The sequence below is a fragment of the Triticum dicoccoides genome, chromosome 3B (genome assembly GCF_002162155.2).
Source record: "Triticum dicoccoides isolate Atlit2015 ecotype Zavitan chromosome 3B, WEW_v2.0, whole genome shotgun sequence".
Lineage (NCBI taxonomy): Eukaryota > Viridiplantae > Streptophyta > Magnoliopsida > Poales > Poaceae > Triticum > Triticum dicoccoides.
Genome location: NC_041385.1, coordinates 763,692,211 through 763,704,226, shown reverse-complemented (window position 1 = coordinate 763,704,226; position 12,016 = coordinate 763,692,211). Strand labels below are relative to the sequence as shown.

Here is a 12,016-nt window from a genome sequence, read left to right as displayed (position 1 = left end):
ATATTACCAATGGATATGATTTATTCTACAATTGAAGGAATAGTCCCGAGTTGCTGCAGGCTTACAACCCGGCACTTGGGGGCTACATTATTTAAGTTGAGATTACATCAAATATGCAAGTCTCATGTCGCTTCAAGCATGCACCATGACACTTGGGGGCTAATGCAAAGTCATTTTTTGCTCATATTATTGAAGACCCGACTCATCACATTATAATGAGCCGGCCCTTGGGGGCTACCAATTGCTCCTGTCAACAATTCAAGGTACAAAGCTTTTTATTCATTATATTGAAGGGTCCACTGCTCAGTTGGTAAAGCACAAGGCTCTTAACCTTGCGGACGTGGATTCAAGTCCCATCATGGGGGTTACATCATATGATGTTATTTTCATTGAAGTATATATCACGTACCAGCTCAATATTATCTTACTGAGCCGGCCCTTGGGGGCTACACATCATTGCTCAAATCTATATGATTATACCTACAAAGTCCCTGCTCATTATTGCATAATGACCCGGCCCTTGGGGGCTACACTGGTTGAAGTTTTTATGAGTATAAGACAATTACAAGTCCCAGGTTGCTGCAAGCATGACAACCCGGCACTTGGGGGCTACATAATATGGAGTATTCAGTTTTTACTAAGTGACTGGGATGAACAACATGGATTTCTTCTTAAGTAGCAGTATTTATATTGAAGCAAGTCTTAAGCCATCACTTTGTTCTGCTCAAGACTTGGGGGCTACAGGTATTATATTATTATCGAAGAACTATTTTCAAATTCTCTATTTTGAGCAAACCGGATTGACCCGGCGTCACCAATCATTACGACCATATGTCTGCAACCTGGCATCATCAATAATCATGAACCGGCGTTGGCAACAATCATGACCCGGAATTATTAGTTTTTATAACCCGACAATGGTGGTAATCATAAACCGGCAAGTTTTACATCTTCAAGCCGGCTGGATATCAGTTGAATATGTCAGAGACTAATATTTTTGTCAAGTCAGAGCATTGAAGGCCGATTCAAGTGGATTCTTTATTTACAAAATATTTTCTACAAGCAAATTGATTATGAAGCTGGTATATTGACTCGGATTTTTTAGAAGGAAGAAATAACAAAGAATTAAGGATGATCAAGTGCCGGTTTATAAGAATATTTAAACCGGAGCACAACCCGATAAATTTGTTCTTGTGTTTATGTTGCAGATCAGTTTAACATGGATAAATCCAAATTAAACTGGGGGCTAATGTCGGGGATATACCCCGCGGCGTAACACGGCCAGAAGTATAACCCGGCTGGAGCTCGGCGATTCACTGGCGACCCGCTTGGACCTGGCGATTTACGATTTATTGGTGATCCGGCAGGCGGGTCAGAGGAGCGACAAAGACCCGGTGGCCCAATGGGCGGTTCATGAAAGGTCAACTCATGTTATGGTAGGCCGGTTTAAGAGAAAGACATAAGGAATATTCTCCTACAAAGGAAGCAATACTAGGACTCCACTTATAATAGAGTAGTCCTAATCCAACTAGGAACAGTTCATGTAAACCGCCCCTTCAACATATATAAGGAGGGGTAGGGCTCCCCAAAGAGGGACAAGCAAACAACAATCTCTAGGGCTAGACACAACTAGAGGAAAGCCGGTTTACGACGACTCTCTCGTGATGATAATGAGACCTAGCCACAAACAACATGTAGAGCTATTACCGGATGATGTTTCCCGGGGCCCGAAGCTGTCTAAATCCTTGTCTTGCGTTGCGTCTCTCGATTCCGCCTAACCCCTCTCAAACTACCGCATAGATGCGTTGGCCTCGCGACTAAGTCCTTCTGCTAGGACATCTGACGTGATATTTCCACGACACTTTCCGAGATCCACGACCGTGCCTCTCACGGAAAAAAAATCCGTGCCTCCATGAGAACTAAATCCGGCCTCTCACGGAAAAAAAAATTGTTTTCCCTTTTCTGAGATGCACGCTTGTGCCTCTCGTGAAGCAAAAAAAATCCTTTCGAGAGATACGACTATGCCTCTTGCGAAAGCAAATTCGTGCCTCCACGAGAACTAAATCCATGCTTGTGCCTCTCATGAAAGAAAATCCATATTTTTTCCAAAACCTAAGAAAAAATGGGGGAAAGCCAAAAAACATCTAAAAGCTAAAAAACGTACAAAAAATTAAAAAAGGAGGAAGTGCCAGAGCGCGACACGTAACGGCACCTGAGAGCGCATCACTTGCGCCCTCCCAAAGTGATCCTTGCGGGGGCTCCCGAAGGAGTACCCGCTAACTAGTTGCTCTCCTATCTTCTACTACCTCCGTCCTGGTTTATAGGTCCCCTTTGTAGTTTGTGCCAAATTTTGACTACAAATAAAACTAACAAAATGTTAATGCATGTCAAGAAAAATTATCTCATTAGATTCATATTTGAACATAGTTTTCAAAAATATAATGTTTGGTGACATGCGTGAACATTTTGTTAGTTTAATCTATGGTCAAAATTTGACACGAAATACAATGGGGACCAATAAACCCGGACGGAGGTAGTAGTTAACTAAAGAAGCCAGATGCATGTGTTGGAGTCAACCGTGAGGTGCAGTTGTAAAACTGCTTGGGTTGTCGATTAAACCATGCACCTGCGGTGAAAGAATGTGGGATGACAGCGGTCCTCGGTCTGTTCTGTACGCTGGGAACGGCAAGATGACATGGCATCATGCATGTTAAAAATTAGACTCATGTGAATGCTAACATGGCATGAAACTGATGTGAACAGTGTGCATGTTGAAAGAATTAGTATTAATGGGATCAATTTCTTAAAAATGTAAGATGTAAAATGTGTCTGATACATTAGTAAGGGTGTTACGCATCAACCTTTGTACTACTAAATAATGTACCCACACAAACTACTTATCCTTTATCAAAGTTTTTCTCAACTGGTATTCAACGGATTTGACCCCCAAAACAGTACAATCTAATTCCTCGAAAAAAATAGTGCAATGTAATCTTCTTTACACTAAGTAATATTATGAAAAGAAGACCGAAAAGCTAGATGTGTGCCTAAAAGCCATGTATCATCTCAAAAATGAGTTGCTCGACCATCCTCAATATGACGAGCCGCAACGGACGAGCTTTCGTCCTAGTCCTAACACAAGCATGGAGAGAGTCCACAAGCGTCTGTTAGTGGGCCTTGGGCCCGCCAGCGAGCGATCTGCTACCATATGTTGCTTTTATTTGTCTCAAAAAAAATGTTGCTTTTATTGCCGCAAATGCTAAATCTCGCTCATTATGAGATCGTGACAACTATTGTCTACATAGTTTGCACGATAGACCAGCCCAATAAGTTGTGTGCGAGCGGTTATACTTATGGTGGGGATCGGTTAACCTTCCGCGCGGTTTTGGGGCATTTCTTATTTGGCGCTTTTACACATCCCCCCTTCGCGCTGGGCCTACCCATCTACCTTTTTTTATTTTCTGTTTTTTAACCCGGGAAAAGTGTGAACATCGACTGAATCGAACCAGCGACCTCCTCCATCAAGAACGCTGCAATAACCACCCCGCCACCTAACCTGAAGTGATTACTTACATATTTTTTTATATTTTCTTCTATCTTATTTTCTTTTTTCCTTTTCCCTTTTTTCTTTTTCTTCTTCCTAGTTCTCAAATTTGTGGACATTTTCTTAAAATTGATGAACTTTTTTCTGCAAAATTGATAAAATTTTATTCAAAATTGATGAACATTTTCAAATCATGGACCTTTTTTTTGGAAAATCCATGAGCTTTTTTGATCTTGATTTTTGTTATTAAAAATTGATGACTTTTCTTAAATCTGAACTTTTTTTCAAATTCTATGAACTTTTTCCAAATCAATGAACTTTTTTTTAAATATGTGAAACTTTTTTAAAAATTTATTTCAAAAAAAGGTGCATCTTGAAAGAATTGGTTAGTGGGGGATCAACTTCTTAAGAATGTAAGATGTAAGATGTGTCCGGTACATTAGTAAGGGTGTTACGCATAAACCTTCATACTAAATATTGTACCCACACAAACCATTTATCATTTATCAAAGTTTTTGTGAACTGGATATTCAACGGATTTATCCCCCAAAATAGTGCAATGTACTCTTCTTTACACTGAATAATATTATAAAGAGAAGGGTACTGAAAAGCTAGAGACGTGTCCCCAAGCCCTGTATCCTCCCAAAGATGAGTTGCGCGACCATCCCCAATATGACGAGGCCGCAAGGACGAGCTTCCATCCTAGTCCCAAGTCCTAACACAAGCATGTAGAGTCCACAAGCGCCCATTAGTGGGTCTCGGGCCCTTGGTGCAACACAAGCGCCAACGAGCGATCTACTACTCTATGTTGCTTTTATCGCCGCAAATGCTAAATCTCGTTCATTATGAGATCATAGCAACTTTTGCCTACATAGTTCACACAGTGGCCAACCCAATAAGTTGTGTGCGAGCATTTTTACTTATGGTGGGGATTGGTTAACCATCCACCCGGTTTTGGGGCATTTCCTATTTGGCACTCTGGGCGTCTATTATTGTGCATTTTGCAAACGTAAGAACATCCCCCTTTGCTCCGGACATTTCCTATTTTTTTTGTTTTTTTATTGATTTTTTTTCGGTTTTTCCATATGGGGAACGCTAAGATTTCGGCTGCTGATCGTGGTGAGTGTTCTGCCACGCGCGTAGCCGTTGGATCGCCCTTGATCCATGCGTCCTCACGCACATTCACACACTTCCATTATTTTCCCTACCAACTACGTGCCCACTTAATTACCTTATCTTGCAACATCACCTATGTTGCAAAAAGAAAACCGCAATAAGATCTCTGTTTGCAAAAAAAAATGCAACAAAATTTGTTGCAAAAAAAATCCCACAACACAACCTACGTTGCAAGTAGATCGTAACACAACATCATATGCAAATGTTTCTGCAACATGATCTTTATTGCAAAGTAGAGGAAAGGACTTTCAGCGCTAGATTGTGTTAGTTCCAACGACTCGTGAGATGACGGGTCTTTTGAAAAGATGCGCCGGCAGATGCGTAGCAGTCCCCTTTCCCTATTTGTTTTTTAATGTTTTCTATTCTTAGCACAATATAAATTAGATTAAGAACTCTAGCCCAATAAGAAACGGTCCAAAACAGCGGCTGATTCCGGCCCAAGTCTACTCGCGCTCGGATCTGGCCTGGTGAGCCCAGCTCGATATCAGTAGAGCCCTCGCGAGAGTGAGAGAGGGGGTCGACCGAATCCCTAATCCCCAATCCCCAACCTCGAATGCCGCCGCCGCCGCCGCCGCCGTCAATGGATGAGCTGCGTCGGCCGCCCGAGTTCGACCACATGTTCACGGACGAGGCGTGGGCCAGCATGACCCAGGACACGCGGCGCCGGATCGTCGACATCTCGTGCCGGGTGGTAGAGGAGCCCACCCAAGAGGAACGCCGCATGCATCAACTCATCGCCGGCCCCGTCTTCACCGATGCCGCTGCCGTCGCTGAGGTACTGGATTTCGCGGACAGACATCACCGGGAGGCGGAGCGAGAGGACTGGGAGGCGGTGCTGCAAGGGCGGCATTACGCCGACGAATGCGCAGATGACGATGAGGACGGCAAGACCATGACGAAGACGACGACGGCGCAGACCGTGGACACCCGGCCGCCGAAACAAACATTGTCCAGGGATATACAGAAATCAAAGGCTTTTCTGTGGACTCGATACCACCAGCTACACCTCCTACACCGACCCTCACCAGGTAAGCTAATTTTATATTGCACAACCAAATCTTTTTACCAATCAAAAATACTAGTGTTCTTCTTGATTTGGTGGTGATGATGATACAAATGGTAGTATGACCCAAACTACTTGATTTATTCAGCTCGGCCGGGTCCGATGAGATACGCTTCGTGTGAATTTGGTGGTGATGACAGATGCCCACACAATCCTGTCCCTATGCTACAGTTTCTTGATGTTATGGTCGAGCTGTATACGAAATCTTACTGTTTCGTCAAGTTTATGCGTGACAATATGCTACAATCGAATAATATCGAGGTCTATGGCGTGATCGCAGTAAGGGATCACCTGAATTTCTCACGCAACTACATTTTCCATTGCTCTAGAGAGAATGCACAAGCAGTGGACCCAGTATGTAATACTTCCTTGTTTCATACACATCCTTGATGTTATTTATGGAGAATATATTCAATATTACGTCTGATCATCATTGCTCTTCCCTACATTTTACATTTTAGAAAGGTGACTATTTATGCCTGAGGAATCCTGCAAGAGGAATACTCGCATCATGCTGCTTGATCGAAATTGATATAAAGGCCAAGGCCAAGGTGGCTGCTGAAGACTTGATTATTGTCTCTGGTTGCATGAAAGCATCTGAACAGTTTGACCCGTGGAGACTGAACCATGTCGATGATATCAACGGCAAGATTACACTGGAAACATGTGTTGTTCCTAGAGGCATGGAGGCTACTATAGACCTGGATTTTGTGGAGGTGCCTGCAGATGGCTTTCTTGTGCGCATGCGTGGCAACACTGTCCTTTCTCAAGGCTCCTACTCCTTCATTGATGAGCACTGCCGTGACACAGTTGGTTTTATACCATCTAGCGGGAAGCACATTCAAAAATTCGTTGCAGCCGTGAATCTAGGGGACACGCTGCGGATAGACTTCATGGAGGAGGGCCAAGACGTGCTTTCGTTTGTGGCGTCCAAGCATGGCGAAGAGGAGCAAATGTATCGGTTTAGCAATGGAGCGTTGGTCTCGGTGCGAGTTGTGTGGTCAACCATATTAAGTGTAGACGACTATGAAGAATGATCAGTGGCGCCTAGTTTTCAAAGTCAGCTCCTTTGTCGGTGTTGGAGTAGCCTGAGTTATCTTTTTCTTAGATGGAAGGCAAGAGAGAATGATATCCTATTTGCTATTTTAGCCTTGGTGTAAGTGTGCACAAGTGGATGCTGATTAGTGCTGTAATAATGTTTAAATCCGGTTGATACTGACTTTTTCGGTGATGGTGTAACGCTGATTATTCCATGGTTGATCATTTAGTAGATGCTCATTAGAAGCTATATGAATTGTCAATGTCACTTATTCGTGTATTGGAAGGAGCACTTATTTTTGGTCTGCTGATCATATATAGTGCTAAAGCCAGTTCTGGCAAACTTTGTGGAACCTGCCCAAAACAGTCTCCCTACGAATTTCTGAAATTATATAAAAAAAAAACTTAAGCCAGACATATAATTGAAATGTTTTTCATACATGAATTATGTTTGGCGCTCTTATGAAATCAGCAAAGAAGTTTTTTTTTTGAAACCAGACGCAGTTCAAATTCAATGTAACTCGGGTGTTTTACCTCTTAAGTAGAAATGAGAGACAAGGAGAACTTGTGTTTGACACTTATGAAATGAAATCAGAGAAGCCAATCAAATACAAAACTGAGACACTATTACACTTATTCCTCATAATTAAACTGTGTTCCAAACATCTCCCTTAGCCATATTTCAAGCTTCTCCTAGCTGTTTACTTTGAGAAAATGGTTCTTGGATAACCAAGGTAATCATAGGAAGATACTGTTAGGTAGAAAACCCTAAGCTAGGGAAAATTCTAGAGCAAAATACTTTTGGTGTTCACCATGCGCTGCCTCTTGCTTTTGTTTCAGATAAGATAGGAGCTCGGACTGGGCTCTGAAATTGGATTAGGGGGACTAGAGTTTCCTCCCTTGCAGAAAAAAAAGGGCTTTTGCCAAATTGAGCTCACTCCAGTTTTCAGTACACATAGGAAACTTTCTGATGCATTACTACCAAGTAGACTTGCTGGGCCACTGTAAAGCATCTGCAACCAATTCAGTAGACAATGGCAGAACAATGGCTTCTCCTGCCGATTGACTTGAGCGCTGTATTCACCCAACCACACCCTTCGCTGTAGCACTCTACCTGACAAGTTTATCCAACATAAAGGTTCCAACTGTTAGTTAGTCAAAATTATAAGAATAAGAACAGACAAGTTCATACATCAGGAGTTTCTACACTGACACAGATACATACATGCAATGCAACCACCAAGTTTACTAGTATGTTCTATAACTATATACGATTTGGAGGTTAGCAATCTGATGCTTGATAGATTTACTTATGCAGGCATAGATCTTGGTGTAGCTACCTACCACGTCCAAGATGTTCTGTTCTGGATCTTCCAGGCCACCGAATGTGAATATCGAGCCACCAAGCACGGCTGAAGAATGGCACGCCTTGGAATACTTCATTGGTTTGACTGCCACCCATGATGGCATCCTTGGGTCGTACAGCTCAACAGTGGCCACCCCTGCTCTAGCCTCAGGATTGTAACCACCAATCGAGTATCTGAAAGCAACAAACGGCAAGACAAGGTAGGTATCTGCAAGTCATGATTACACCATCAACGATGCTTGGAGGCAAGTTTTGGTGAATCCTCCTGAGTTGTAAGAAAGTGCTAGCTCCATACTTACATCTTCTCATCAAGAACTGCCAGCGTATGGAAGCATCTTTGTGTATTCATGCTTGGGAGCATTTTCCAGTGAGGTTCCCTAGGATCAAGTCTCTCAGCGCAGCTGGCAACCAACACCGTAATGTTAGCCAAAAAAGTCCATGTATTATTCTCGCTTCAACAACAACTTCACCACCATGAAATCCATAGGAAATAGTCTAATGAGCATTGTAAAATGATTCATGGGTCACGGTCCGACTGTATCCCTGATAATCAGTAGATTAGGTGCTTAAGTCTAAAGAAACGATTCAGTTGATTACAGATTTACACTAGTCATTCAGTGTACAGCCCTTTAACTTTAAGCCAAGTATTTCTCCATGTTCTTAAATAGAGGATTCACATGGGATTCACAAAGTCATTAATCAACATGAGTTTGTAACAGTAACTCTACATACAGGCAGAAAAAGGACATCACCTCCAAGTTTCAATACCATCATATCCACCAACCGCATAAATCGCACCATTGAGTTCCACACCAGCTAGAGCAGAGCGCTAAGGACCAAGTGGCATAAGTTATTCAGATAAAAGAAATCATCACATCCTACATAGGTAAAAAATCATATCCCAGAACAACATTATAAAGAACTAAGTAAGAAACCAAACTAGTAAGTAGAAAAATAAGATGGCATTTTGAGAGCACTATAAAAGTATGCATTTCCTTGAGCAGATTATATCTCTCCACGACTTGTCCTTGTTTCAGGCGAGGTTTAGGTACATTGTAAAACTAAAAAGATGGTAAAGACTGTTACTTGTCCACGATAAGGAAATTTGCAAAATTGAAGCAGATAAATGATGTAGACTAATAACTAGAGTTTGAAGCAGTTCTAATTTTTTTTACTATCTCAAATGAAAACCCAGTAACTAACAAGCTAGTTAATAAGTAACCACAGTTTTTTCTGAAAAAAAACACCACATTATTTCCTTCTTCTGGGTAGAGTACTATCGAATCACTGGTAATTTTATTTTCTTGCTCGGCAACATATACAGCAAACCCAAGATCAAATCAAACCATTACTTAATAACGGTAAACTGAATCAAGGATGATATGTTAAGAATGTAGGTAGCTATACCTTTCTCAGCATAGGCTGATTCTTTATCCACTTCCCATATGCAGGATCGAAGACCTCAACATCATGAAAAGATTTTGAACCATCTCCACCACCAAATGCATAGATTTTCCCACACAAGCTAACTCCGGCAAGGTTTGCCTTTGCACGGATCATTGGTAGGCATAGGGTCCAATCATCAGAGGTTGTGTCATAACAGCAAACTTCATGATAAAGATTAAAAGCACATATTAGGGCAGAAATGGCAACCAGAGAGATTTTGGGAAGGTAAACATAAAAATGATCAGCACCTGCATCAATGCTGCTTCCATACGGATGATCAGCACCGCCCAGAACAAATATTCTGTTGTCTAAGGCAACAGTAGAATTAAAAAGCCTTTCATCAGGCATTGGTTTCATAGGTATTAGTACGTCCAGGGAGGGCGAAAAGCATGAGAAACCTAGTGACGATGGACAAAACATGTCATCTAGACCACCAACAAGATAAATGACGTCTGAACCCAAACACTGTTTAATCAACTGGTTTACTGAATCATCTCGGGGTAAAGGGTCTATTTGAGAATTCAAGCCCTTCACAGTGCCATTCAGCTCAACAACTTTTTTCAGCAACCTGCCATTTTCTCCACGTAGGTATTTGACTTTGTCGATGGAGGAAGCCTGCATTCAATTATGCCAAAATATCAGGAACATAACACCAAAGAAAGCTCAAATTAGTAAAGGGTTTCCAACATTTTAAAACTGCTTGACCCTCCACATAAGAAGATAGTAAACTTGTTTAAACTACAGTCTACCTGAAAAGTTAACTACACGTAAGAACTTTTTCATATATGAGCAAATTCCATTTCGTCATGATTTATAGCCATGAGTTAGAAGCATGACAAACATCTTATTGTTTCCTAATCTTTAAGATCCAAAGGTTCAGTGTAACAGACATAAGGCATTTGAACATGGTACATCATTTCAAAACAGACCTGTTTCTTCTCCATAGTCGCTACACGCCCAGAGAGCTCTTCTACTACACCCATCAACTGCAGAGATAAAATAAATATGAGATATTTGAAGATAGACAATAAGCAGCATTTTAGCAGCGGTGGCATTTGAATTAGACAAACAAGAAAGCAGGGTGTTGGCAACACAAGCATCTTTGGGCAGTTACAACTCGTATTGTTTGCTTCTGAATAGGATTCATAGTCCAATCTGTGCACTAGCAAAGTAGAATACCTTGAATAAGCTTCAGGCAGTAGGCAAAAACACAGTAGTGTCACAAATCCATGACAGAGTGCAAGGCATGCGGCAGTGACCCTGCTTAAACTAACGAGCAGCATACACATATATACCTGGTCGAATAGCAGCACATCCTCGGTGCCAGAGGTGCTACATCCATCACTTTCAGCGTAATGCAGCCCTTGCAGCACCCCTTCCCTGTCACGTCGCTCCATTTGCCAGTGATATTCTTCTGCGGATTTCAAGACCTCACGAACAGCACCGGGATCCATGAAGATCCTCCACGGACGGCCAAGTGACTCAATTGGGCCCTCAAAATCTGCATCCGCCCATCCGTGAACAATGAAAAATGAGATACTTTGCTAGTACCCATATCAAACTATCAGATACAAACATCACAAACATGAAAAATGGACCCCCATGTACAGTAGGGAAATGTTAAAATTTGTCAAATTTCTAGTGCCCCCTATCGTTTGGGACCTGGGGTGATGTGGTTGTCAAGGATTGGAGACCTAGACCAGCTTATTGACACACTGGGCTTAATGTTGCGTGTTGGGAACATGGGCTCAGTGTAGGTTAGGGTAACTACTACTATATGAAAAAAGAAATTGAATTCTCGGAGGAGGTCCCTAGCGAGTAGAGAGGAGGTGTGCGCCTACCGTCGGGGAGGAGGGAGGGGTCGGGGGGTAACTGATGCTGCCGCCGCCGACGATGAGCTCATCGTGGATGCGGCGCTCCTCTTCGGTGGGCTCCTCTTCCACCCGGCACGAGATGTCGACGATCCGACGCCGCGTGTCCTGGGTCATGCTGGCCCACGCCTCGTCCGTGAACATGTGGTCGAACTCGGGCGGCCGCCGCAGCTCATCCATTGACGGCGACGGCGACGGCGACGGTGGCGGCGGCGGGATTCGAGAGTGGGGACTGTCGGCTGTCTCCGGGAGTTGCTGGTCGGCTAGGCGCTGTCTCCCAGTAATGCGAGGCGAGCTAGGCCGTCGTCGGATCCGGGTAGCGTCAACAGACTGGCGCGTGTCTCATGGGCCAGGCCCATCCCCCAATTTTGCGCAGCCGATTTGTTTTTTATTCGTCTTTTTTTTCTTGGGAGGGTGCTGCAGGCCGGCGCGTGGCAACTCAAAATGGCAACGGGGACGGGGATCACCGGGGGGCACGCCATCGTCCCCGCCCCGATCCCCACTAGCCCCGC

At 43.2% G+C, this 12,016-nt stretch overlaps 2 protein-coding genes across 2 annotated transcripts; one reads left to right on the top strand and one right to left on the bottom strand.

The window, feature by feature from the left end:
• Positions 1-5,247: 5,247 nt before the first annotated feature.
• Positions 5,248-7,077, top strand: LOC119278356. The gene is made up of 3 exons (XM_037559712.1): positions 5,248-5,748; positions 5,872-6,137; positions 6,245-7,077. Exons 1-3 carry the CDS (start codon positions 5,274-5,276, stop codon positions 6,818-6,820), a joined length of 1,317 nt encoding a protein of 438 aa, XP_037415609.1. The 5' UTR covers positions 5,248-5,273; the 3' UTR covers positions 6,821-7,077.
• Positions 7,078-7,412: 335 nt separating this feature from the next.
• LOC119278354 (kelch-like protein 5) lies at positions 7,413-11,783 on the bottom strand. Its single transcript, XM_037559711.1, has 9 exons — positions 11,475-11,783; positions 10,929-11,134; positions 10,563-10,619; positions 9,882-10,248; positions 9,595-9,794; positions 8,940-9,016; positions 8,487-8,588; positions 8,166-8,361; positions 7,413-7,935 (listed from the first exon to the last, which is right to left on the bottom strand). The coding sequence occupies exons 2-9, from the start codon at positions 11,085-11,087 to the stop codon at positions 7,846-7,848; spliced, it is 1,248 nt and encodes a 415-aa protein (XP_037415608.1). The 5' UTR covers positions 11,088-11,134; positions 11,475-11,783; the 3' UTR covers positions 7,413-7,845.
• Between the last annotated feature and the right edge of the window lie 233 nt (positions 11,784-12,016).

What these genes read in the sequence shown, in the direction of transcription:
- LOC119278356 (XM_037559712.1), top strand. Translation starts at nt 5,274, where the DNA reads ATGCCGCCGCCGCCGCCGCCGCCGTCAATGGATGAGCTGCGTCGGCCG. An exon ending in CCTACACCGACCCTCACCAG is followed by an intron (nt 5,749 to 5,871) that starts GTAAGCTAATTT and finishes TGATTTATTCAG; the next exon opens with CTCGGCCGGGTCCGATGAGA. An exon ending in ATGCACAAGCAGTGGACCCA is followed by an intron (nt 6,138 to 6,244) that starts GTATGTAATACT and finishes TTTACATTTTAG; the next exon opens with AAAGGTGACTATTTATGCCT.
- LOC119278354 (XM_037559711.1), bottom strand. Translation starts at nt 11,087, where the DNA reads ATGGATCCCGGTGCTGTTCGTGAGGTCTTGAAATCCGCAGAAGAATAT. An exon ending in TGGAAGCAGCATTGATGCAG is followed by an intron (nt 9,795 to 9,881) that starts GTGCTGATCATT and finishes TTTATCATGAAG; the next exon opens with TTTGCTGTTATGACACAACC. An exon ending in GATGGTATTGAAACTTGGAG is followed by an intron (nt 8,589 to 8,939) that starts GTGATGTCCTTT and finishes GTTGGTTGCCAG; the next exon opens with CTGCGCTGAGAGACTTGATC.